The 27,271-nt window shown below is 43.5% G+C and overlaps 2 protein-coding genes across 6 annotated transcripts in view; one reads left to right on the plus strand and one right to left on the minus strand.

The window, feature by feature from the left end:
* The first annotated feature begins 297 nt into the window (after positions 1 to 297).
* The window catches only part of LOC119556445 (interference hedgehog), a 29,170-nt gene continuing 2,196 nt past the window's right edge, over positions 298 to 27,271 (plus strand). For 2 of the 4 annotated variants that reach the window (XM_037868683.1, XM_037868679.1), the window contains exons 1-8: positions 298 to 448; positions 989 to 1,053; positions 15,906 to 16,014; positions 21,258 to 22,497; positions 22,564 to 22,735; positions 26,013 to 26,720; positions 26,783 to 26,965; positions 27,024 to 27,190. In XM_037868683.1, coding sequence (XP_037724611.1) covers positions 21,271 to 22,497; positions 22,564 to 22,735; positions 26,013 to 26,720; positions 26,783 to 26,965; positions 27,024 to 27,190 — 2,457 coding nt within the window. In that variant the 5' untranslated portion in view covers positions 298 to 448; positions 989 to 1,053; positions 15,906 to 16,014; positions 21,258 to 21,270. Of the gene's footprint in view, positions 1,054 to 15,905; positions 16,015 to 21,257; positions 22,498 to 22,563; positions 22,736 to 26,012; positions 26,721 to 26,782; positions 26,966 to 27,023; positions 27,191 to 27,271 lie in introns of all 4 variants that reach the window. The other 2 variants (XM_037868682.1, XM_037868681.1) reach the window with 2 other exon arrangements.
* On the minus strand, positions 22,897 to 25,575 carry LOC119556446 (regulatory protein zeste). 2 transcript variants are annotated; one of them, XM_037868685.1, is made up of 3 exons: positions 24,862 to 25,575; positions 24,197 to 24,741; positions 22,897 to 24,131 (listed from the first exon to the last, which is right to left on the minus strand). In XM_037868685.1, exons 1-3 carry the CDS (start codon positions 25,230 to 25,232, stop codon positions 23,314 to 23,316), a joined length of 1,734 nt encoding a protein of 577 aa, XP_037724613.1. In that variant the 5' UTR covers positions 25,233 to 25,575; the 3' UTR covers positions 22,897 to 23,313. The 2 variants fall into 2 exon arrangements, with proteins under 2 accessions (XP_037724613.1, XP_037724612.1); XM_037868684.1 differs by having other exon boundaries at positions 22,900 to 24,131; positions 24,191 to 24,741; positions 24,862 to 25,574.

Here is a 27,271-nt window from a genome sequence, read left to right on the forward strand (position 1 = left end):
TGATATATATATGTATAACAGTCAGATCTCAAAATGGGAGTGCAAAATAACGGTGGGTGGTAGGATGGAGAGGTTAAGGAGCAGCCCTGGATGAGAAGCCCTTTACGAAGCCCCTCGCGCAGCTTCCAGGGCTCTCTCCGCCCCTCTCTTCGCTCTTCGGCTGCGCACCTCTGCTCTCCTCTCCTCTCCTCGGCTCTCCTCTCCGGTGGTCTCGTCTCGTCGCTCAGCTGAGCAGCCGAGTCCATTCCCATACCCATTCCCATTCCCATGTTCACTTCACTTCCAATCGCGCCGCCGAGCAAGAAAGACGTGTGTGCTGTGTGCGGAGAACGAGTGCCGGGCCGTCGGACAAGAAATACCCAGCGAAATATCAGAACCCTTGGCGCCCGCGTCGTGCTAACTAACTACCTTATTATTTTCCCTTTTTTTTGGCTGTTTCATCTACCCTGTGAGTCAACGTAAGGTGTACAAAGATTTAAAAAAAAAGAAAACCTCTAGTGCAAGAGTCTTGAGCATTCCCAAATCAGAGAGCCAGCGAGAAAAGTGCGTGTGCCAAGTTTGTTTTTATTTTTAAAACAGCAACCGGCTAAAAAGTCAGCGGCGTCGCGTAGAAAACACCTAATAACTATAAATTATGCTCCCTACCGGTGGAACATCAATAATTTTCGAATGTTTGTCAAAAGGCGGGGAAATTCGGCCAGTAGTGATCCCCAGATACAATATCGTATATCGCGCATTCGGCGGATGTGACTAAGAGCCACGAAATTCAATTTAACCCGATCCAATCGCCGTGTTCTCGTGTGTCTCTTTGGAAAGGCTTTGAAAATGCCATAAAATCTTAATAGGTCTATTTAATTTGGGTTGCCTTTCCTCTCGGCTCGCATTGTTCTTATACTATTTGTTTTTTTTTTGGTTCGATGGGAAAAATCGCAAGAATGCCGCTTCAAGTGATCAAAATCTCTAATCAAAATATTTACCGTTCGTTTAGCGTGCGACAAGAAGAGAGCAAATTGAGGATTTACCTGCCCTTCGAAATTGCTGAAAAGCCAACAGGTGAGTTTTTTTAAAACGGTAAAAAGCCAGTAGTGGCTCGAAAGTAGTTCATCTGGTCAGTACAGTCCGTAAAAGTCGGTAAATCAGACAAAATCAGGCAAAATCACCCCCTCCACCTCCCCCCCTCCCAGAAAAACCACTGCCATATCGATCGATTCCAGTTGACAAGTTTTTCGCGATGGCCATGTGGACATGTCCTTTTTTGGCCAACAGGCGATGGCCAATGGCCAATTGCCAATTGCCGTTACTTTTATGTGTCAGCGGGCCCCCAACAAAAATAACAACAACAACAAGTGTTGCACATCAAATTCAGCGCGTACTCAAACCAGAAAAGTGGGGAACCAAACCATCCTTCATCCCCCTTTTAGCTCGTTGGTAACTTTAATGAACTGTCTATGTGCTAAGCACCAGAATAGAACCCGAAGTTGGGGAGAGGATGAGCAACAGGAGGGAGAGGTTGCCCAACTACAGTGGGGCCTCGATAGCTCAGACTCAGGCAACTGGGAAATAATAGAACGCGTACACAGAGGGAAGTATTTAAGTAAATTGTTCTTGAATTGAGAACATTTGTTCTTAAAAACCGTGTAAGTACATTTTGATATCATTGTTCTCAATACTAGAACGAAATGGCGATTATTTAAGAACTTTTTGATAAAATATAAATACCGCCAATTCAACTTGATTCGAGCAAAATGAAAACATTTTTAAACTCAAAAATGTCGCTCTATTTTTAAGAACATTTTCAACTCAAATGAGAACGTCAGAATTTTCTCTGTGTACTATATTATACTTAAGGAGACATCTTATTCTAACCTTTTTTTAAACCAAAATTTGAATTCAGTAAGGAGACGGATGTAAAATACAAGACGCGATTACGCGATTTTCTTCTTAGCCAAATCCACCTGTAGTTTGAGCACGCACGTTTTTGTTGCCATTGGCAAGAGGTGAGAGAGCGGAATGCAACAGGCAGCTGGTCGCAGAACAAGATCATCTGGGAGAAAAAAGAGATACAGAGATATATCCAGAGAACCGGACTTAACCCATGGCCAAAACCAATACCGAAACCCAAACGCAAACCGAGAGCATTCCCATTTTCCTGCCTGTTCCCGCTAACAATAAATCAAAGGGCAGGGGGAAAAGCCCAACAATAAAAATCAAGGCAAGTGTCGTCGTCTCATTCTGCAGGCCAAAAAGGGGAAGGGAATGGGAATGGATGTGGAATGGGAAGGGGAATGGGAAGGCGAATGGGAATGGTCAGAGAGCCTTTGTCTCGTTGTTGATGGGATTTCATTATTACTTTCGATTGTGGCCCATTGAGACACAGTTCCTTCGCTCCGCCTGGTTCCTCATCGAAAATGCAGACAAACAAAAAGGTCTCTGCGTCTAAACAAAAATAAACACACCGAGCAGCAGCATCATCATCATCATCACCATCACCATCGCCGTCATCGTTCCCATTCCCATTCCGAATCCCAAACCCAAACCCAATCTTATACCTTCCACCTCGTCATCTTGCTGGGCTCCTTTGCTGCAACTCTAATCGCATAAGCAGATAGACCACGTGAATTAAGGATGAGGGGAGCAAAAAGACAGGGCCACACTGAAAGAAGGTAGAAAATAAATAAAGCGATAAATAGAAAATAAATTTCAAAAAAATTGCTTTTCAAGTGGCCCAGCATCGGGACCCCCGCCCTTCGAAACCGAAATCGGAGGTCTATTCGATGTGGGGTCCATGCTAACTGACGACTCTGACGTGCTACCTATCCGAAACTTGACCAGAACAAGTCCTTTTCACTGGGGAATCGATCTATAATGAGTCCATTTGAAATGGTTTAGCATAAAACGAGATAATTGGGTTGGACGGTAACAAAGGCTACACGTTGGCCATACCAATCAATTGGCCCACCCATGGTTAGAACATAGAGAAAGGAATGATCTTATACTACTCGTAATATTATGAATACGTTTATATTCATTTTATAATGCGTATATGCAATCCCAAAGATCTGAACCATCATTTTCCCATTCTTTGTGCTCAAATTTCATGGCCAAAACGATCGCGATCGATTCTCGCACTCCATTAGTACTGATCCACTGATCTAGTTTCCAGCCAGCCCACATTCTACCATATCTCACAGTCATAATGAGGAAAACAGAATGCTCCGAGTGCATTCGCCATCAAAATTAGACATTGACACCTTTTCCCCTTGGGATTTTGATTTTCATTTTGATTTCGATTCCAAACGGATTTTTGGTTCCGTAAAAACGGCGCATAAAAATTATTTCACGCCACGCCGAAATGGGCCCCCAAGAAATTATGATTAATGTTGAAAACATAAATTGGATTTGATTTCTGTTTGTTTGCCGCTTTCGTGCAACTTTGTCTCGCATTTATCTCGCTCTTTTTTCGGTGTTTTGTGTGTCTTTTTCGGGGTTATATCTTGGTCTCGGTTGGTCTTCATGGATGTGTTTTTTTTTTCTTTTGATTTTCATTTTTGTATTTTTTGCTAGGTAGCCGCCGCCTGTTCATTAGCACAGACTAATCATTGGAGCACAAGAGGCTGCCGTGGGGCAGGAGAAAAAATATCGGGGAAAAGGTGGCAATCAACGTGAATGAATGAATGGTTGAACCCATCGTCTCGACTTTGAATCTTGTGAATGAGCCTGAAACGCGGAGACGGCATGAATGGGAGGTTTCTTGTTCGGAGTATGGGTTATGTTTCTCCTCGCCTTTTTTTTCTGATCTTCGCTCTCCCCCAGCGGAAGTGTAATTGCAGGCTGAATTGGCCCGGATTCCGATTCGGATTGGGAATGGGAATGGGTATGGTAGTCATCTTGGCCCATCTTAGCCCTTTTTTCAAGCGGCGCCTTTGCGTCACCGTGTAAATTAGCTCCGACAAAAAAGACAAATGATGGGCAAAGAAGAATCGGGGGCTAGAAAACGGAAGCGCATTACAAGCTGCCAACGTAATGTGATCACATATGTTCTTCTAAGTGCTGCCACGCCCACAGGACCCGAAATTCTGGGTTTAATGGAAGTGAGGCGATCTGAGGCACGTAGATCTGTAGCTTATCGCAGAGACAATAAAACAACTTTTGGATTGATACTTGGATATGGAGAAACAAGAAAAAAATGTATATCTTAAATCTTAAATGTATATCAAACAAACCTCAATTGGTAAAATATATCATTATAGATATGGCTAAGTATACATATAACAAAAAAAATATATAACAAATTATTACTATTTAATAGTAAAACAGCTATAAAAAAGTAATGTTTGTACATTAATGTTGTTAGCTTAACTATACTATTAGTCAAATTGACAATTTCATGAGTAGCTCCCATTTACCAATTAGGTTAATCCGATGGATTGTTTTGTGTGTACAACGATTACCGCGATGTTCCCCAAACAGCATCGAATGACTTTATAGAGAGTAATATCATCAGCAATCCAGAACTAACCGCAGTAGTTGGAACAGAAACGGAGACAAAGACAGTAGTGCATAAATAAATGTTCCCCCGTTTCCTAACCGTAGCACTCCTTATCAGCGGGGACATCGGCGGTCCGTGACGATGACAACGGCAACTTTGGAGCGGCGACACTCCAAATCACCGGCAGACAGAGAGAGAGAGAGAGAGAGAGAGAGAGATGGACTGCCGACGAGAAGAAAGACTGAGATGGCAAACAGAGACAGACAGGAAGTGGGCTATTTGCACTCCAATCCCAAAACAAGTCATAATTTTCGACAATAGGCCGCAGACGACAACACTACGGTTACGTGGAATTCGGCTACCTCCGCCCTTTCCTCCTTTATCTCTCCTATATCTCCGCCCTCGGGAGTTTTGATAAAGTGGCTCGTCGGCGGGACGAAAGACATTTAATAAGCGACAATTTAGCGCTGAAGTCTGACATTGACACAGGTAGGGAATCGCAGTAACAATGCCCAGGTAGCCTCCTCCTCCATCTTCGTGTTTCTTCTGCCTCTGTCGTGCTCAGTGGTTCAGGAACTCCGGCAAGTGTTCACCGAAAAAAACAACAAGAAAACGTGGAGGGATGTGCGGATGTTGATATCTTCAGCGGAGATCGGCTAGAATGGGTCGCCTGGTCTATAAAACCAATTTTAAACGCTTCAATTCGCATCACAAGAGTGCTGACAAAGAAAATCTAGGAATATCGAATCACGAAGTATTGGAAATCAAGTGTGGAATATTTCCTGAAACTAGTGGGACGATTTCGGAATTAAAGTACTTACTTTAAAGTTGATTAATGCCAAAACATGTTTTAGACCATGATATTTTACAAATACCCGAGGCAAAGGGAATATATGTATATGAATATATTGTGAATGCATTGTTGAATATTACCTGAAACTGATATAACGATTTCGAAACTTAAAGTAAATACTTTAAAGATGATTAGATCGATAACATGCTGTAGACCATTCACACAGAAGAGTTACAAATATCCGAGGAAATATATTACAAGTTTAAATATAGTTGCTCTGCTGATCGTAGAAATTTAGATAGCTTTTTATAAGACCCTCAGATAGGAATCCGATGGCTCACCATCACATGATTTTCATCGACCCCATTGGAAAACTTTCGGTTAATCAATGAACCAACATAAAACCAAAACTGTTTGATGGATTAGAGTACAGCTTTCCCCTTTTATCCCGCACACACCTGTTTCCAGCAGTTTTTAATTAGAGCCTTCCCAAGAAGGGAATCTCGGGATCCGAGGGGTTTTGGGGTCTTGGGATGGGAGACCTGGGGCCACGATGATGTATTAATTTTCCACAAGCCCTGTGAAAACATTGAATAATCGAACTGCTTTGATTTCCGACTAACTAACCATCAAAGCACTTGGTTCCTCAGGGCCAGGGGCGGGGAACCAAAGGGTGCCTGGCTCAGCACGTAGCTGTCAGCGTTAGATGGGGGAAAAAAGGGGGCGATCGCCAGCTGTGTGAATGGGGTTCGGTTCAGAACATTTGTGAACTCAATTAAAATAGCAGACGATCGGTATTTCTACGGCCAAAACCCATCCCCCCTTTATTTTCTCTCTATCTCGGAAGATCCATGCAAATGCTGAAAACCGAGATTCCAATGCCTATTCGAACTTTGCACGTCTCAAAGCCCCCTCTATGTGGTAATTAAACCTGCGTGGAAACAGGAAAAAACGAAACGAAATAAACACATACCAGAGTGAGCAGTAACATGAAGAGTAGGAGACCGCGAATGAATAGACAGACATTCCTCGGCCACCGTGGGGCAATTAGAAAATGAGTTCGAAGCCAAGGCAGCGAACGCGAATGTTCCATTCCGAGATCCAAGATCCAAGATCCAAGCTTCGAGCTCCATTCGTAGGCCAACTCGAGTCATAGATCAGCGTTCATGATAAGCCAGATCTGGAAATAAGTTAAGGCTCTCGAGACGCCATATGCGGACTGTGGAGTACCTATGAGGGCGATTCTGATCCACCAGAACTCTGAGGTCTTTAAGGTCATTCTGGCACTATAAAGCCTTACTTAAATAAAACTCTTTTTGGAAACCATCGATTTTCACCAAAAAGGATCAATAATGTAAGGATTATAATGATATTGTAGTGATGTGGTATACTTAACCTGAAAAGTACAATCTTTATGTGTGTCCTACGTTTTTCTAAGAAAACTATAAAGTTGACCTTGTTGAAAAATTAGTTAATTGGAGTTGAAAAGAGACCTCGGATAAGTCACATTTCATAAAAAGGTTTTACTAATGGTTTTACTAAACACTTAAATGAAGTACTTATGCTAGCCCCCAAGACCTTTTCGTACTTCCATTAATGGTTTTAAGTTGAAAGTACATAGGTATGACATACCCTTCAGCTGATCAAATAAACAGGGTATCAAATTTGCTGCTGCGTGAGTAGAAAGCAAGCTTTATGGGGATGGAGAAGAGGGAGATAGTTCCCAGCTTGGTATTTTCTTGTCTTTCTCTCGGTTTTCTTTCATTTGATTTTTTGAAAGTCTTGCACCGGTTTAGAGAAGTGATTAGCAAAAGAGCGAATATAGGTATGTTGGCTAAAATCTGTAACAGTAACTCTGTAACGGTACCGATCCACATTTAACTCGAGAGCTTAACCCTTTTGCAACCGTTTTCAAAAGCAGAAGTTCAAACATCGATCATTGTGGAGCCCCGAGCAAATGATGTTGTTCGCCTCATGCCTAGTGTTTTTAGTTTTTTATTTCCCCACTTTCCTTAATTGGAGGATCAATTTGCTCACTCAATCGAAACATAGTGGGTTGAGTGGGTGGTGTGGGGGAGTGAGCTAATTTGGCATCTGCAATGTGCAGTGAACCGTGAACCCTGAACTACGTTCCACTGCCAGCTGCTTCTACACCACAAATTTTCCTCAACTCTCGCACGTTCATTCATGGAAATCGGTAAAAATGGTAGCAGAGTTTTTGAAAGAGGTTTAAACGGATTTCATTCATAAACAGACACCGCACAAAGTTCAAAACCCAGGAAAGGGAGATGGGTAAATGGGTAGCATCGCCCACGTAAGAAAAAGAACAGGGGGTGTGGTCTTGAAATAGCTACCTGGCAACAGGAGATACGAGAGAGAGCGGAAAGTGGGAAAGAGAGGTTGCATTCTTAACTGCTTTATTACAAACAATATAATACAGTGAAAATTGACTAGAGAATCCGAGTTACAATCAGTTTGAGATCACAGAAACAGTAGTCAAAAGTATGAAGGGTCGCATCCCAAACCGAAACTTCTATCACATTAGCCCAGTTTGTATTGAGCTCCTTGGTGTGTAGAAGAGTTCCGTTTATCCAAGTTCAACCGTAGTCAAAGAGAAGAAAGGTAGGCGTTCTGGCCGAGATGAAAAGGGGCTCCAAACAGTGGCTGCTGCATCCGTATTTGCATAAGGGCCTGACAGAGGGAAGGGTAAAGATACACATATATATATATAGGTATATACATAGATGGAGAGCCGACCCACGGTCACGTTTGTCATTTTTTGTTCCCCCTGTCTCGAATTTTTGTAGTTTGTCCCTGGTCTTCGGTTCACCTTGAAGCGCATACCAAAGATGAGGAGGAAGACAAAGACACGGGTCCAGAGACCCAGGGCAACCTTTTCATCGATTGTGTCTCTGTCTCTGTTTCAGTTTCAATCCCCACCGTCTTCTTTCTTCCCGTTTTATTTCGCTGGAAATCCGAACTGCATTCCAAGGCATCGCTTACCGCGATCATTGGGCATCAGAGAAGTCTCCAAAACCCGTACTACCCCCGCACTCCCTTCCTCCGCTAATTGTTTCCGACTTTTGACTAGACCCCACTTCTTCTACCGGCTTTTTCTTCAGCTTCGACGCTTCCAAAGAGCAGGAATATTTGTTCAAAGGGGGACTTGCGGATAGATTCCTTCAGGCAAAGTAAAGAACCATTTCCGGACCGAAAAATCCGACCAATTATAAGCAGTTCCAAACCACCCACTTTAAAAGAAACCCTTTTGTTGCCAATAATCGTTTCAATGCATTCCCAAGTATGTATACTTTTTTGAACCTATTGACAATCGAAATTTCTACCATGTATACCGAAAATTATAACTTCTGGGTATAATGTCTTTGAACAAATATGTACACAATAGTTGTATAAAATCATATTAGTAAACACATACTTGTTTGGGTGCCATAAAGCAATATGGTATAATACCAAATAAATAACAAAACGGAAATAAAAAGTAGCAGCAACGTAGGAACTAAGGACCCCATTGTATTATCCCCAAATATAATATCGCACTCAAGATCCCTGAGGCGAGTCAACCAGTTAAAGCCGGCTGGGTTTAGCCCCCACCCGAAAAATCCAGAACATTCAATGAACCCCGAAAAATGGGAATTTCGCCTTGTACTTTAAATTTCTAATTCTTTTCGAATGCTTAGTTATTTTTTGTTGTTTGGCCTCTCGTTGTTACGTGATAAAAACTTTGTTGTCCATTGATTCCGGGGGTCTGATAAGAAATCCCCTGGACCCCGAAGTTTATATTGGGGGGGCCTAAAAACACACACGTCCGTCCGTTCGAGTAAATAAGCGAAACAAATAAAAACAAAAGTTAAATTGGGTTTATTGCATTTCATGTGAAAAGCAAACCGAAAAGAAGAAGCTGAAAATGAAACCGAAAACGATCCACACAATTTACCCACTCTTCGTGCCCCAAAGTCTTTCCTCTTTTTCGGAATCGTTCATCAAATCAAATGCGCTCAACAATGTTCAATCATTCAATCAAGCAGCTAGGCCACAAAATTGGGCCAACCCATCCATTGGGCCCCGAAAAGCCCCTTCTATGACACTAGTACCCCTTTTACGCACCGCTAAGCTGCGTCTGTTTTAATTAAATGCCAAAATGCCAATTAATTAAAAGCCCATAACGGTAGGAAGCCCACTGAAAATTAACCCCTTTCAGCACCCGACCGACGCCACTGCTGGTTGATCTAAATTACAAATTTGTCGTACCCGAAAATAGATAATATGATCTAATAAAACTGAAAGAGCAGTCGCACAGCAATAAAAAAGAGCGACACAAAGGCGGAGCCGCCTCAGGTGAGAGGGGGGGTGAAGGGCGGGAAAGGGGGGCATGGGTTGGGGGTCTTTCAATAGGGGCCTTAGGAGGGGAGTTACGAAGAAAAAGCATTTTAAAAAACCAAAAAAAAACTCAAATGTATCACAAGCTGATGTAGATTCTACATTGTAGAATTGAAATTCTTTTGCTCTCTCCCCACCGATTTCGTAACTCTTCTCTTCATCCGTTTTGCTTTGTTCTCTTTCTTCTTCCTTTCCCACTTTCTGCTCATGTTTATTTCTGTCTGCCACGCCCCATTGCGCCTACGTGTCTGAATTTCTGCATCAATTGCATTTTTCATGGGAAACCAACTTGAGACAGAAAGGAAATCTTCACTTCTTTATGCCATTGCAGTTCGGTCTTTAAGAACCATCCTATACCATCTCATACGGTCTTAAAGCCGCAAGAGTTCTGAAAGCCTTGGTTTAGTTTTTTCACTTATATTACGTTTAGAATACCTATTGGGACTTAATGAATATTTGTTTGTTAAAGATCCAACTGAATAATAAATAATTGCTTAACCATAGGTATTTCTTTACGCCTCTAAAGACATTGACTTCTTTCTGAATCATTTTAAAAATAGTTATCCGTTAAATTAAATGAAAAAATACCATTATTATTATTAAAATTGTCTTTCCAAATTCCCAATTACCCATCAACCCCAGTAATTTAATGTAATATCTTTTGCTTTGTGGTTATTATTGTGACAGATTGCGGCAAAAACAACACATAACGAACAACGACGCGTGCTTAATTGCATAATTAATCTGCATCTCTCCCTTGTTGATTACACGTTTTGTTTATTTTTGGCCAGACCAATTGAGTTGTGATCTCTGGGTTTATTTTGCCAACATCAATTTTCGACTGGCCATCGATGACGAAATTCGCGTCGGAGAATCTTGGATTTCAGTCGCCAATATATTTCGCTACGTCTGTCTCCCCCGAAGGGAAAAGTGTGCAAAAACCCGAGACTCGCAAAATTTATGGTATGGAATTGTAAGTCGACACCGCTGCACGTTCCTTTTTTCCAAGTGAGTGAGTGGGCAGATTCAGACTTATCCTTCAGTTTCGATGGGTAGGAAATCGGGTAAATGGTATGCGGGACCACCAAGGAATATTCATAGTTGAATAATGAGCTAAAGATTTTTTGAATTACACATTTAGTACTCTTTTCAAACAAAGTGCATACTTTCTTTCTCTAGAAAAAAGAAGTAAAGTTTAATCATAATTATCTTTACGTTAAATAGTTTTTAAAAGTTTATAGCGCTCGGCAGGGTTCCATTTACCGGGCATAGAAAATAGCTCTGCTCAACCTCTGCCGACACACGTACAGCGTATAAAAGCAGTCGTCACATGTCACATTTGAAATGGTTTCTAAATAATACTATCGAAAGTAGGGTATCTGCTAGTCGCTAGGCCCCCAGAACACTTGACTGGCTTCTTTCCTTTTGACTTTTTCGAATCGCGTGCCCAAACCCCAAAAATGCCAATCCCATTTATTTCAATATTGCTCGTATCAAATTTTATGCGTGATGTTTATTTCTTCAAATTTTTGGTAATTTTATTCTCGATTTTCGTTGTTGTTCCCTTGTTCTTTTGACACCGACTATTTATGCATAATTAAAATTAATGAACATATTAGGGGACTTCAAGAAGAGTGGGACGATGGGGGCGCCGAGGGGGAAGACCAACAATGGAAAAAGGTGACCATTGTTTAGCCCGCAGGTAATCGAAGAAGTTGGCGCGCGTTTTGAATTACCTGAAACAAAAAGAAGAACAAAGCTAAAAAAAAACAGGCGAATATTGTGACGCAAATTAAGGCATCCAAAAGCGAAAAAAAGCGAGGCAATCCCAAGTCGAGCCCACAAAAACTTTACCAAATTGTTGTATTTGCTATATATTTCAAGAAAATGAAAAGCTAAAAATAAGTTAGTAATTTATATTTACGTTGTAAATATTGGATGACATTTTCCCCATCACCCTTTTTAATAATTTCAATTAAAAAGCCCTCAGCAATTGCAATTCTCCCACTCCGAAACCCCAAATCCAATTTGCTCGGGCCACCGAGGAAAACCCGAGAGGAAAATTGAAAAGGCAGCCAAATGTGGGCCAATTTGGATGCCACCCGGCTAGTGGCAAAATGAAAATGGAAAACGAATAGGAAAAGCGGCGACTTTTGTGGCCGCCTGCCAACCGAGCAAGAGAAAAACGAAAAACAACGCCAGAATATGATCAAAAATTACCATGAGAGTGTAGAGAGGGAAGCACAAGGTGTGCGATGCCATTTTTTTTTTAAAGACTTTTTTATATTTTTGTTTTTGTCTGCCTGGGCGTTTTTGTCGTGCGAAAAAAAAGAGATAATAATTTTTTATACGCTTGCCCCACATGCGAGAGTCTTGCATTTCCTGTTCGCTGCCAAATTAGTTGATATTTTCCCGTTGATGAATTTCATATTAATTTGCGCAATTTGCCAGAGTTTGTGTGGGCAGAAAAGCTTAAGAGACTCATTAGTCGAGGGAAACGGGGGGCGGGCATGCTGGAAAAGCCGTGGAAATGCTGGGAAATCTAACCTCTTCCCATTAGGGCGCCAACATCTAACTCAATTTCCGATGAAAAGCGGTTCGAAAAGCGATCGCCAAAGCTTAAAAAGTATAAAACTGGCAAATTACACTGACAGAAATATCATGTAACACATGTTTTAGTCGACGAAACAATAGAAACTTCTTAATTCTAAAATTCACTTTAAGGGCTCTTTAGTTTTTATTATTTCCCCAAATTACCTTACTATCATATCAACTCTTTTTTTATTTTTAAGGTTTAAAAGCTTTTATTGATGGTTTTTCTGCCACTGCAGTTGGAAAAAGGGGGCTAGTAAAAGGGAGACCATATCGTTTGGTAACTTCAGAGGCCGGCATTTTGGCCTAGCTGTAGGGCGAGATGGAAATAGAGATGGAAAGGCCCAAAAACAAAAATATCTTAATGACGGGGCAGGAATTTCCCGAGGGGCGTGGGACAGCTGACGAATGTTTATGATAAATGGCTCGACAAGCTTGTTAGGTGGAAAACCAGAAGACTGGAAGACCAGAAGACCAGAAGACCGGAGACCCGAAGAATTCCCCCCAAATGCAGACAGCAGAATTGCGCAAAGGCCAAGAAACGAAACGCAAATTGAAATTCCAAGATCAGAATCGAGGCAAACCAGAAAGGAGACAACAAATTATGGCAACGCACCACCAGGAAAACAAAAGCAAAGAGACGGCGCAAAAATTTAATGCAATGAAAATCAAATAAATTGCAATGAAAAAGCCAGGCCCAGTAAAAAAAAAAACAAACAAAAACAACAATGACAAAGATAGCAATCACTAAACATGGTGGGCCATAAAAAAAACAACGAGGGCAGCCCAAGACAAGTATTTGAAAAATTTATAATAGGCATGCAAATGAGGGAGACGGCGGGACTTTTGGGGGGCAATCGAAAATGGATAAGACTTGCCATGAGCCAAAAAAGCAGGAAAGGAAAATAAGGAATGCTATGCCGATCGCAGAAAGCAAGACAGAGCGAGAGAGATAGAAAGAGATGGAGAGAGAGAGATCGCAAATTGAACGATATTCAAAACTGGACTCGAGCCACCCATCCAAAGCATCGAAAACCGCAATTCCCCCATCCAAATCCCGAAACCCAGACTTCCCCCTCAAATCAGGCAACGCATAAATTTCGAAGCATGCTCTGCAAGCATGCTCTGGAGCATAATACCCTGGTTTCAACAAGGATACTTGCAAGTCAGACTAAAACCAAAGTGCAAATATTTTATAAAACGAGATATAAAATATAAAATCTATCCAAATCCCAAAACCCAGACTTCCCCCTCAAATCAGGCAGCGCATAAACTTCGAAGCATGCTCTGCAAGCATTCTCTGGAGCATAATACCCCGTTTAAATAGGGATACGAGCAAGTCAGACTGAAAGAAATGTGCAAATATTTTAATAAACCACATATATAAAGGTAGAAAATATAATGAATTGATAAGATGGGATAGAATCTATAAGGATTTATATGGGGAAATGCAAAAGTGCATTATTTCCAGGGTACTAGAGTCTTCGATGCCCAAATGCACCCCTCTTCCTTGCTGACTGTCGTTTCTTATTTTTATATGAGTCTCTTTTTTCTGCATTTTGCATTTGGCAGAATGGCGCGTACTGCTGTGAAATGTGAATGTGAATGTGGACGTAAATTTAAATGGGAATGTGGATGTCGATGGCTTTCACCCGTGGAATGCGAGCAGCGGGAAAATTGGCTCAAATGTCGTTTGCTGCAGGGCGGCTAATAATAATAAGAAGAAATGTGAAAATGGAAAAGGGAAAAGGCAACACAGGCAGCCGGAGAAATTGCACATTAATTATGGCAAAAGTAAGAGGCAGCAGCAGCAGCAGTTGGACATCTGTGAGATTCTCGAGACGCCGGTGTCAAGTTAAAAGGCATTGCTGTCACTTATTTTCCGCTGCAGTTGCACCCATTTCTAATTTGCTCGGTCAGCCGACAAACAAAGACAAGAGTGAGTCATTAGCAGCAGCAGCAGCAGCAGCGACATCAGCAACATGTTGCTGCCGCGCTAAACTGCTGCCAATTCTGCACAAACGCCGATGCGAAATATAATATTCGCAGCTGACATCGAAAATCTGAGGAACCTAAGAAACAGATCGAAGATTCTATATAAACGAAGATCACAATTGAAATTATGCAGAATTTAGAAGGTCTGACTTCATGTAACTAGACCAATGAAAGCCGGTATTTAAAGTGGAATCTGTTTAAAAGTTTTCAAATATCTTATCCATGGCTCCGCACTAAAATGTTACCCATTTTAATTTGATTAAATATGACATTGACTTATAGAATTTATTTGTTATATCTGCTTTTGAAACTGGCTTGTGCAAATAATCAAATTTAACAGCCTTTATTAAGTCGTCATTTTAAATATTGAGCTATAAAGTTATTAATTTAAAAGCAGTCTATAGAGAATTCACTTAAGTTGGCGCACATAAAATTTCAAAATTTATTTATAACGTCTCAAACTTGATTCTATTTGCTGCCATTATCGCCTCATGATGACTGACAACCGTCATAAAAGTTATGAAATTATTCATGATGAAATCGGGGGATAGGATCGCCACCTGAAGACCTGCCGAAATTACCCCAATGGATCTGCAAATGGCATTCCAAGTTTATTTCTCTGTTTTGTGTCTGTTTTCATCGTTAATTTCTCACTTGGCTTTTAGAAAATTGGAAAATATTTATGAAAAATGACAACTGTCACTCACCAATACACACAAAAGTCGCTTTTTGGGGTGGCGCTCGTTTTATTTTTATTGTTCTCTTTCACATTTTTGTGCTGTTAACTTTTTGTTTTTTTGGGCCCTGTTCGACTTGGCGACTTTTCAAAAATTCTAGAAAAATTATAGCCCAACAACTGTGTGTGTGGGTGGGTGGGCGAAGTTCCAGGGAAATGTGAGAGAATCGCATAAATTAATTAAAAGTATTGGATGGAAATCGAAAGACTTCACCTCCTCTCGTTCTCCTTTCGTTATTATTTATGTGCTTTTTGGCATAATTTTTAGCCACTCGCTTGGAAATGTTGTATTTTCCGGATATTTATGACATTTGTTCATTTTGGAATTCTTGTGTTCTCGGTCGTAGTCTTAGTTTTATGTCTTTTTAAATGGACAGGCAAACACTAAAGGGGAGTTTTTGGCTTAGCCCCAGGTACGAGGGGTATTCCGAAGTGAGAATTAGTTTAATGGTGTGCGATTTTGATGATTCGACGGTTTTTTCAAATAGTCCCAACTTCCTTTACCCCGTGAACTATGGAATCTGTTAATATTAACTACAGATAGTTACCTTTTCTTTATCCTAATCGGGTTAATGAGATCTGTAGTCTTCAATTCTTTTAAGACATAGGTACGAAAGTGTATCTAAAGTAAAATTTTTATTTCTTTAAAAATATATAATCCAAAGAGTTTGAGTAACCCCAATGCTTCTAGTGTTATTCACACGCACGTGTTAGGTTTTCTTTTTACCCATCCACTCTCCCAGTTTTGTGTTTTATTTATAGGCTTCGCATTTATTTGCTGTCGCCGAGCTTTTTGTGCCACTTTAGGCCTCAATTATTTTGAAATTCATAAAAAGTGTCGTCTATTTTCAATATTTATGTATACCCATAACGTTTTGATTCGTTTTCTGCCTTATTTACAGTTGACAGCGGCAAAATGCAGCTCTAAAGCAGCAGATCTGACTGGAAAAAGACGGCGATACAGCAGAAGAAAGAGACGGAGGGATTAACGAGTGACAAAAAGTACAAAAGGTAACTAAACTGCTAATCTTAATCCTGACCGCGGCGCCCACGCAACTCGAGAGAAGAATACAAAATATGATTGCATCCCCTTTTGTGGTCCCCGATTCCCAAACTTCAGTTGGTGGGCGTGCAGCTTCGATTCCGCACCCATATGGCCATAACCCTGACTCCAGTTTTGAACTGAAAAGTGACTTTTGGTTCTGGCTCCTAGCCCATACAAATCGTTTTTGGGGCCCACGCACTCTCGTGAAAATATATTGGGCCAATCAGGCGGAAGGGGGTGGTGAGGTTGAGGTCCCCTCATCCCATAATCCCATCCTATCCTATTCGATCTCATCCCATTCGAACTCATACCATTCTATGCCATCTTGAACCATTTCATTTCGTTCCAAGCCAGAATGGCAAAAGAAACAGGTGGGGCAAACCCATCCAGCTTCTTCATCATTGGGATCATTATGATCTCGAAGATCATCATGAGGATGATCATCCTTCTTTGAGTCGCAGTAGAAAATCCTGTTGGCTGTCGGTGGAATGCAGATTTCGAACTCGTTTACATGCGAGTTTCTTCACCTTCTGCGCCACCGCCCTGGCGCTTAACCTGCCCTCCAAAAAGACCATGCACTGAGAGAAAATGGTTTCTAAAAGAATTCACATATGATAATAATTCAGGGTAATGTATTAGTCTTGACATTTTTTTGCAAATGAAAGTTCTGCCCTTGAAGTTCTTTGTTCTATGTCATATTCTTTAAGGCCCCACGTTGGGCGCCACTTGTTGGTCTCAGAGGACGACTTTAAGGCCCCACTTTGGGCGCCACAGCGCTCCTGTTGTCTCCCTCTCTCTTTGCTGGATATTTCTGTGTGTGTGTGTGTGTGGTGTAGCTTAGCTTGGCATCTTGTTTTTGGGCTCCGGTTCCGGTCGCGTTCAAAAGAAGATTTCAGCTGCTGCTTCTCCTCTCCGGCTGGCAAAACAGGTTCCATTGCTGAAGAATTTTCGCCGATATCTTCTGCCTGTGTGTGTATGTGTGTGTGCGTACAGTGAAGACCCTCCGCAGTGGAACACTGAAGCCCACTGAAGGGAATGACCATGACAAAAACCGGGTAATGGGGAGACTTTAAATTGTATTAGTGTCATGACATGTGATTTTAATAAGACTTAATAATAATATGACCGTCTTTCCCTTCAGCAAAATATAGTTTAAAATTCACCCAAGATAATTCAACGTATATTATTTCTTAAGCCCACCATCGTGACTCTTAAGGGTGACGCTGCAAAAACTACTGTTCCAATAAGTAGACCATAATTTTCTCTCGCGGAATTTAATAACCCCAGATGGGTCTGCCTTAATCATCTGCCACTGTGATTGGTGATTGGGGGTCTTGTAGTTCGTGATTTTTCTATTGCTCCTTTTCTGCCAGCAACTGTTGCCGATGATCGCAATGATGATGATGAACTGGCTCTCAGGTTTTATTGAACCCGGTGTAGCAGCAACCACAAGACACAAAACACAAAACAACGACAACTTGTAGCAGGTGTTAGTGTTTTACAAGCTGTTAACTGCCGCTGCTAATGGCCAAACGCAGTAAGGGATCAGGGGGATCGGGATTGGGATACGTATTCGTATTTGTCTTGGGGAAAGGGGTAACTCTTATGACAACAGCAATTCATATAGATAAATTTTAACCACCATTGTAGATGTTGCTTCGTTACGCCTCGCACTTATTTAATGAACTAACACACAGTCTATGGCCTGAGATCTAAGACCCAGACCCAGACCCAAGACCTAAAACCCGAGACCCGAGACCTTCTCCAGATCTGAAGACCCCTCCCGTCTTCCGCTATTCAATTCAATTGTCTCAAACACTGGGCGCCACGCCCAGGCCATCGCTGAATGGCTTTTCTAACAGTTTTATGCTAATTTTTGACAGGCAAACAGACAGCCACTAAGATAGTACACAACAAAAAACAAATACACCATTTGAATTCATAAATTTCTCATATTACAAAGCTGAACAAAGAGGCAAAAGACTTAATCAAGATCGCTGATTCTACAGCTGTGGACTTATATGACTCTATCTAGTACTTCTGAATCTATGTTAAAAACAAAATAGAGGCCAACTCTATCTTAAAATGCTTGTCATTTAATATAAGTATGGCAAAATCATTTTAGCTCATTAGTTGAGGGGATAAACTTGGACTTTCTAATAGGTAGTGATAACCATAAATCATTTTCTGTAGGGCAAGATCATGTGCCTATTCCCGTTTGCTCAGTGTATCGCTGGTGATGGTTTTTTTCTGACCAAGATGACGTCGCTCAACATATTTATTTACCATTAATTTTTTAATTTGGCAGCCCGCTTTGATTAATAACCCTTCTTAGTCGCGCCTTGTGATGTCCGTGAATAGATCGCCAAATGAGTCAACAAAAGGAGACTGTCGTTGTCCGTGGCTAATCAAATTAACTTCTGGCCCGAAAACAAAGAGCCAATTAATTGTGCTGCCAACAGACTGTGGAGTCTCTCGATTAGCTTAACAAAATAAGGGAATATTAATAATATTTTTAAGAAATATTAATATTATTATTAAACTTAAAAAGTAATAGCCAGAAGGGGATAATAGAAAATGCATTTGGACAATCCCATTTCGAAAGAGATTTCCAAAATATCCTTTGATATTTCTTATCCTCATATCCACTGACGATTATCAATGAAGCTGCATCGTAAATTCTCGAAATTCCATGACTCGTGATTAACCTAGTAAATCATGAATGAAATCAAATTTTTTTAAATGCTGAAATAATAAAGTTAGAAAAACTCGATTAAGGACATGCAAAAGAATATTTCTCTCCCATAATAATAATCCGATAACAAAAATGTAAAGCTTGTGACAAAAACTCCTAAAATCAAACTAAAATGCGTCTTTACCTCTGAGACTATTTAAATCGTGCACAGGAAAAAAACATATCTTTAATAATATGAAATTTAAATAAATTCTTGCATTCTTAAAACAATATGTACATAATATCAGAATGATATAAACTTAAACTACTTACTCACATAATTTTTTTTTCCAATTTCGATATTCTCAAAAATATATCTTTGACATGTTATTATAAGCATTTTTCTTTCTTGTATCTTGTATATCTTGTTGATATGTTACCAAATCAAGTTGCTCACCATATGATACACATTTTTTTATCAGTGTGGGCTAATGGCAGCGCATCTGTCCCAGACTTCTTCGTTCTGCTGGTTTATTGACTCTTTTTCCACTTTTTTTATGGATTCTTGCAGCCCAAGCTCCCCATTCATTTCCTCTGCTTCAGTTTTCAGTCGTTGTGGGGTTTTTGTTTTGTTTTTCAGTCTGTGTTGCCTGGGCCCAGGAATGCGCATTAATTTTCAACACACGCAACCAGCAACAGCAACAAGTGGATGCGGATGCGGATTGCTGAAGGGGCAGGCACAGAAACAGAAACCTGCGTCAATTTCGCGCTTTACTTTTGTTGTCAGATGTTTTAAATCAGCGACGAGCTGGTTTTTTTTTCGACTCCGTGTTGCTGTTGCATTTGCGCTTCGATTGCCCGTGTGTAGGCAGTCCGGTTTGCAGTTTGCTCCTTGGGTTAACAAGTGGCCACCACCAGCAGCAACATCTGCAACAGCAACAGCAACAGCAACATCGGCAGCTGCACGCGCCTTCGGACCAATAATGACTATCAAATGGGAGCCGCTTTGCGATTTATGTGCGTCAGGAGTTTCGCTGCAGTGACTGATGCACTTGCAAAAAATTCGATATGATTTTCCACATTTCATAATTAATTTTTTCATGTTTTTAAATTAGTCTTATTTAAGCGAATTTCGCTGTGCGTAATTAACTTAGTTTCGAGTGGTTACCTTTATACATGGATATTATGATTTGGGCAGCCCTTATATTTTACACCCATATACTCCATAACTGAGATGTTATTTTTTTATCTGTATGAGATCGAGGATTCGAGGTGCAGGAAAAGGAGGAGGAGGAGTAACCGCGGGGCAGGACCGAGGTGGATCCCTAACGACTGGGCGGCCGTTTTCCTGGAATTCCGCGCGCGCTTTTGTGTTGTGGCATCGTTTAAATTTCAAATCGAGAGCCCCCAAACTGTCGCAGGCCAGACGTTCGTCCAACCCGTTCTGGATCCCCATCCTCCCTGCGCTACCCTGCCCTGCCCTGCCCTGCCCCCTCTTCAAAAAAACAGGGCAGGGCAGCTCATAATAATGACACGCCATTAACAATCTGGGATCGGGACGACGAGTCCTTGGGTCCGCGGAGATGGAGATGGAGCTGGAGCTCCAGTTTAAATGGCACATTGCCTGGCCCGACTGCTTCCGTTGCCACGCCCCCTTTTTGTGGCAGTTGGCGAGGTAGCTGCCCCATCAGAAGGAGCAGGTTGAATGGTACAGTAGGGCCCAAGACACTGTCGCATTCCTCGCATGTCAAATGGTCAGAGATCTCTTAAGAACCGAGCTGGGGATGGGGTAATAGAGTCATCTTGCTGAGTTACGATGTACCGGAAATAACTTGGGCACCACCATGCCATATTGAAACATATATGTCACTGTGGGACGGCAGTTCACGTAGTGACAGAGCGCATCTATATATACACGAAGAAATTTAAATCGTAACGAGTGAAAGGTATCGCAAAATCTAATAGGATTTACATTTACCAGTTTAGAACAACTAACGCTGACTGAGCAGCGTTTCCTAACTCTATTTTAAGGTCCTGGGAACATTTAAATGGTTTTAAAAAGCTCGGTATAAGAAACTTTGGCTTAAAGAATTTTGGAAAAACCCGCTAGCTTAGCGAGAAAACAGCTAAAAATAGCTTCATTTTGTATGAGACAATGAGACAATGAGTCACTTAATGAATCGATTCTATGATCCGATTCAATGATTCAATTCTTTGATTCGATTCAATAATTCGATTCAATGATTCGATTCTGTGATTTTTCTCATTCGGCACACTGCATTACAGCATTCCTGTGGAGGCAATAAGCTGTACGTATTTTATAAAGTGTGCCCAATGAGAAAAATTTAGAATGTAGTTTGATTTAGTAGATCGAATAATACATTTTCGTCATAAAAGTTGATATCAGAACCTGTGTGTGTTGAAGGTGCGATCGTCACTAGTTTTTTTACCTTGTTAAGAGGTGTTTTTGTTTGATATTATAAACACCAATATTACAATCCCAACTTTCCCACAACGGTTCTTTCCCCTTCACAGACCTACTTCATAGATGGCTGGAATCAGGCTAGTTGTGGTCCTCCTACTGACCATCAGTTTACACACCATCCTCGCCAGCGACAATGGTTCCTCTTCAGGAGCCAACTTGGGCGTTCTGTTCGAGCGAGCTCCCGAATCGGCGGTGGCTCCCAAGGGAGACGAGGTGGTCTTCGAGTGCGAACTGAATCTGAAACCGGATCGCCTGGAGTGGCGGTTTAGACGCAGTGGGTTCACCGAGCCCGAACCCTATCGGTATCTCAGCCCCTCGGCCGGATACAATGTGACCAGCGGCAATGAGGGTCTGGCCTGGAGACTCCGAATCTATGTGAGTGCCCAAACGGCGGGCGACTACCAGTGCGTGGCTTGGTATGGTCCCGGTGCCCTAGCCTCCACGCCCGCCCGCCTGGCCCTGGTCTCGATTGCTCTGGATGGAGGTCAGGCGCCCGTGGGCTCCAGGGGTTCCATCCGCTGGAGTGTGGCGCCCAAGAATTGCCTGCTCATTCGTTGTGGCAGCGTTATATCCAATCCCCCGGCCATCTGGAGCTTCTACAGGAATGGCAAAAAGCTTCCCCAGTCGGAGTTGCTTCCTGGAGCCGCGGGGGCATTGGTTTTGGACACGGTCACAGCCAAGGATGCGGGTAACTACTCGTGCGTTGCCACAAATTCCATAACAGGTGATGAGCTGAGACTGCCGCAAACAATTGAGCTGAGGGTAGACTACACGGATAGAACCCCACCGTACTTTCTGCAACGCCCACCCACCGAGTACTCAGCTCGTCCCGGTGAAACAGTGGTGCTGGAGTGTCCCGGCGTTGGGTCCCCCAGGCCCAGAGTCATCTGGAGTAGTCCCAATGTGGTGGGGATCAACAATAATAGGAGCAAAATCCTGCCCTACGGTCTGCAGATCACCGATCTAAAGCCCGAGGATCAGGGATCCTACATCTGCATGCTGGACAATGGAATTGCACCACCCATCGATCACACCATCAAATTGAGTGTCCTGCAACGTCCCACGATTTTGAGTGGACCTGCTGCCACTCTGACGAACGAGAGTAGTCCGCTGGTTTTGGTTTGCTCCGCCGCGGGGAATCCCCAACCGGATATTTACTGGCTCATAAACGGGGAAGATGCCACCAAAGATCCAGAGGCCATGGTGGATAACCGAAGTCTACGGCTTCTGCACGTTCAAAAGCGCCACGCCGGCGTGGTTCAGTGCTTCGCAAAGAACATTTTGGGAGAGGTAAGTTTTGGAGTGGAGGGCTTACAGAGCTGTCAGGTCTGACCAAACTATCGCAATCCCTTACAGACCAGCAAGGGCAACATCCTGCGCGTGAATCCCCTGGAAATCACTGGCGAGGATGAAGAACCACTAGGCGGAGTTCCAATGTGGCCAGTTCACGAATCGAACGGTGGCATGGGATCCTCGTCGACACCATCTGGTGGTTCCAAAAACAAGGGCGGCAGACGGAAGTACAAAGGTGAGTGGAAATAAAAATTAATTCGAAAATTTGTTAAAAATATTGGAACAATTAGAATTTCATGTTTGCGGACCAGTTATACAAGCTATTTTTCACATTTTAGTACCTTTTTTTATACACTTTATTCATACTTTCAAGTCAATACGTTTTCTAGTCTCTTAACTCTATAATCCCTCTTAAAAAAATTAACTTTTCTATGTTTTCATCGTGGATAAACTGGCCACGCCCACTATATTTTGCTGTGTGTTTTGTGTGTATGTATAATTGATTGATTGCGATTTACAATTAGTGATGGCTTAGTCGGTAATTCTGGCCAGCGGTGGACTAAAGTCGCACCAGTGTCCCCCGCCCCGCGACAACTATAAAAAAAACCTAAACAAAAAAATTGTATGTGTGGAAAGTGAGAAAGTGGAAGTTGGGAAGTGGAATTCGGGATTGGGGATTCGTGATTCAGGAAAGGTGTTGATGGTAGTTTTACGCTTAAAAATATGAAACTAAAAGCCCCCAGGGGTGAAGCGATCCAAGAAGGCATCCGTGTCCTCGTCTTCCTCGTCGGCATCGCTGATGTCCTCCAGATCTCATGAGTTGGAGCTCTTGCGCAGCTGTTCCTCCTCCTTCTGCAGGATGCGTATCTTCATCCTGAGCTCTTCGACTCGCAGTCGATGCACCTCCTTCATGTACTTGAGTTCATCCTGCGCCTTATTGAGCTCAATGCGCTTGGCCTCCGTGGACAGCTGCTGCTCCTTGCAGCGCAGCTCCGCCTCGCGGATCTTAAAGTAGTTCATCCGCTCCTCGAAGCTGTCCGCTGCGGCAGTGGGCGAACTGTTGACTCCGTTGCCTCCTCCTCCTCCCAGGCTCGTATTGTTGATACTCACGGAGGTGGCTGTTGATGTATTCACTGCCGCCGAGTTCCCAGAAGCCGATGATGCGGTGGCCACGGGCACTGGAACTGCCGTGGGCACCGTCGTCGCTGCCGTCACCGTGGGCAGGGCGCTGAAGGTGAACGTGGGTGTGGCAGCCGTTAGTTGCATCTTAACTGCCGCCGCCGCCGCTGCTGCCTGTTGTTGCTGCTGGACGGCAACGGCCGCCTGTTGCTGTTGCTGCTGCTGTTGGTGCACTTGGACGGCGGCGGCCAGCTGCTGATGTTGAGCGGCCGCCAGCTGCTGCTGGGCGAGCTGTTGAGCCTGCGCCTGAGCTTGAGCCTGTGCCTGCGCCTGAGCTTGGGCTTGAGCCTGGGCCTGCGCTTGAGCCTGCTGTTGCTGCTGAGCCTGGTACTGGGCCAAAGTGATCTGCTGCGGCTTGATCTCGCTAATGATCTGCTGGTTGTAGCCGCCGGCGGTGATGGTGGCCATCGGGTGCTGCTGCGGCGCGGCGGGTATGGTGTGGATCTGGGTGGCTAGACAAAGAAGAGGGTTTTAGTTGGAAGGGCTATCAAACGTTGGTTTCCTATCTCACCAGTACCCTCTGCTGGATGCTTGATCTGCAGTATGATCTCCTCGCGGGGCCGCGTTGTCTTAAAGTGCAGCAGGTCGTTCAGGGTCAGTTTCTCAGCACTGATCTGATCCACATTGATCTGGTGGGTGTTGATCATGGTGGCATTGGCAGCCGCCGCCGCCGCCACAGCCACCGCGTTCACCTGTTGCATTTTCTGCATCTCGGCGGCAGCCGATTGCACTTGAGCCTGCGCCTGAGCCTGGGCTTGGGCTTGGGCCTCCTGCTGCTGTTGCTGCTGCTCCATGGGATCCTCGTCGATCTCGCTTACATCGTTGCCATCCATCTCGATCTCGTCGAAGGTGTCCGCCTGGGGATTGTGCTCGGAGGCATCGGGACTGATCTGGTACTCCGGCTCCACCTTCACGCCGTCGTGCTGCTGGTGCAGCTGCTGCTGTTGTTGCTGCTGTTGCGGCACCGCCGATGCGACGGACACGGATACGGAGCTAATCTTGGCGCTGCCAGAGTTTAGATTGGAGGAGCTGCCGTCCCTGTACGGATACTGTTTGCGAAGTCTGGGAAGGGAGAGGGGAGATCATTAGTCGGGGGGTTTTGATTTGGATTGAATGGGGGATAGGGTGTGGAATGAAATGTTCTGGGCAAGATCCGAGTGTCTCATCTACACCATGTCGCACCTGGAGTTGAGCCAGAACTTCTGGATCTGTTTGATGTTCCGCATGGCGCTCACATGCGGATGCGAGTTGAAGTCCTTGACGATCTTGTCCCACGTTTCTCGGACGGAGTACTTGTTCCGCTGCTTCTTTCGGTGCTTGATGTCGATGACCTCCTCGTGCAGGTGGAACAGGGTGTACAGCACCTCCTTCTCCTCGGCGGTGAAGCGCGGGGTGAGTGGCAGTTGGTTCTTGGCGGACGCACTGCCGCCGTTGGTGACCACCACGGTCCCACTTCCGGCAGAGCTTTGGCCTGCATTTCCGCCGCCGCCACCGCCATCGGAACCAGCCCCGCCCCCTCCGCCTGCACCGCCCCCTTCGCCCTGCGCCGACATTTGAGTTTGTTTTGAGTTTTTCACTTGAGTCCCTGCTTCTTCTTCCTCACCCTCTTCGCGCTATACACTTATACACACACAGCCACTAGCACACGCACACACACAGACGCACCAAAGCGCGCGCCCGTGCGTTAGTGTGCGTCAGTGTGAGTCGAGTCTTTTTTCTTAGTCGCCGTTTTGCTTTCCCCCGCACACGACATACGGCCCCCAATTCTATATTGCACTTTATTCGCTAAGATGGTGGTAAAATATTTGCACTTAATAAATATTAATAAATAAACGCAAAGCGCCGCTCAATAAATAAATCAACACGCACACATTTTCACTCGAAATCAATGTGACCGCGGAGCCATCGAGCACCAATACCATGCTGCTCTAAGCAATATACTTTAAATACCAGTTTTTCATAAACGGTCATACTGAAATGACAGGAGTATGTCTTTGCTGACGACAGCGGATGCAACCTCCGGTTACTGCACAGACATCCTCCTGACATAGCGGAGACACAAGTGGTTTATTTTATTAATACCATTTTCATTTTATTTAAATGTAGCACATTTTTTCACGATGCCCCTAAAAATATGGTGTATTTTTAGTAAATCTTTTATAAAAAATACGCATAGAAAAAATAGAAAAGAGTAGCAACATAAGATTTATTTTAAAACTGTTAGCCGAATGCTACAAAATGGTATTATTATTATTATAAAAATATAAATATTCGCCAAATGCTTGTCTAAAATAATAAGGACTTCAAAATGTATATATTTTTTAAAATTACAGCCAGCATGGTTCCCCCATCGCGACCCAATGTCACTCGTTTGTCGGACGAATCCGTAATGCTGCGCTGGAGTGTGCCCCAAAACTCGGGACTGCAGATTACCTTCTTCAAGGTGCAATATCGCCGATTAGGTGACGGGAAGAATCGGCGGGAGAACTGGCAGACGACGAGCGACAATATACCGTACGGAAACAACTACGGATCCGGATCGGGATCGGGAAATAACCACTGGCGACAGCGGAACAGGGACCGGGAGTACGAGATGGGCAATCCGCCCAAGAACTTCACCTCTTCAGTGACGGGACTGACCGCGGGGAAGTACTATCGCTTCCGGATCGTGGCGGTTTATTCGAACAATGACAACAAGGAGGGCAACACTTCCCTCAAGTTCTTCCTGCAAAACGGAACGGCCAAGTCGAATCTACCAGTTCCCGAACTTCGCGAGGTGGAGACCCTTAGCGAATCCACCGTAGTGCTCCATTGGTCGCTGGTTTCCTTGAGCCAAAGTGAGGATATCGATGGTTATTATGCCTACTATAGACCAGCGGATTCGGCTGGGGAATATCTGAAGGCCACGGTGGATGGTGGAAGGAGCAGAAGCTTCAAAATAGATCTCCTTCGTCCCGGCACCGCCTATGAGTTCAAATTGCAGTCCTTCAACTCGGATGCAGCCTCTGAATTCAGTGCTATAAAACAAGCCAGGACCAAAAGTGAGTAATTAAAATATTACTCCCTTTTTACTAAACCTAATTTACACTTTACTTTTTTTTAGACCCCAATGATCATACTGCGTCCACTTCATCCACCCCAGTGCCTGGCAATAAGACAGCGGATCAGCAGCAGAGCTCCATGTATCCTGTGATTGCAGGAGCTGCTGGCGGAGGACTTTTGCTCCTTATCGCTTCCTTGGTGGCCTGCATGTGTCTTAAGAGGCGGGAGAACAGCCAACCGGAGGGTAAGTTATACATAGTACCAGATGGTAATCATTATATTGAAGTTATTCCCCTCCACAGATGAGAACAAACCGCAATTGGAGCACATCCAAGCGGACTTTGTGACCTCCGCCGTTCTAGGAGTGGGTGGACACCACAAGAGTGGCGATGTGAGGCGTCTCAACGGGGTGATTCCCCGAATGAACATCACGCCCAATCCACTGGCCCAGGAAACGGGCTCCGATAAGGTAAGCCATGCACTTCCGGGACCTAAAACGAGCCCTCTTTTCACACAGCTTCATCCAAAACTTTTCGCTGGTTGGTTGGTC

This window comes from Drosophila subpulchrella, chromosome X (assembly GCF_014743375.2).
Source record: "Drosophila subpulchrella strain 33 F10 #4 breed RU33 chromosome X, RU_Dsub_v1.1 Primary Assembly, whole genome shotgun sequence".
Lineage (NCBI taxonomy): Eukaryota > Metazoa > Arthropoda > Insecta > Diptera > Drosophilidae > Drosophila > Drosophila subpulchrella.

Coding starts and splice junctions, on each gene's coding strand:
- LOC119556446 (XM_037868684.1), bottom strand. CDS start 25,232: ATGTCGGCGCAGGGCGAAGGGGGCGGTGCAGGCGGAGGGGGCGGGGCT. Junction 24,742..24,861: donor AAGTTCTGGCTCAACTCCAG/GTGCGACATGGT, acceptor CTCCCTTCCCAG/ACTTCGCAAACAGTATCCGT. Junction 24,132..24,190: donor GCATCCAGCAGAGGGTACTG/GTGAGATAGGAA, acceptor TTCTTTGTCTAG/CCACCCAGATCCACACCATA.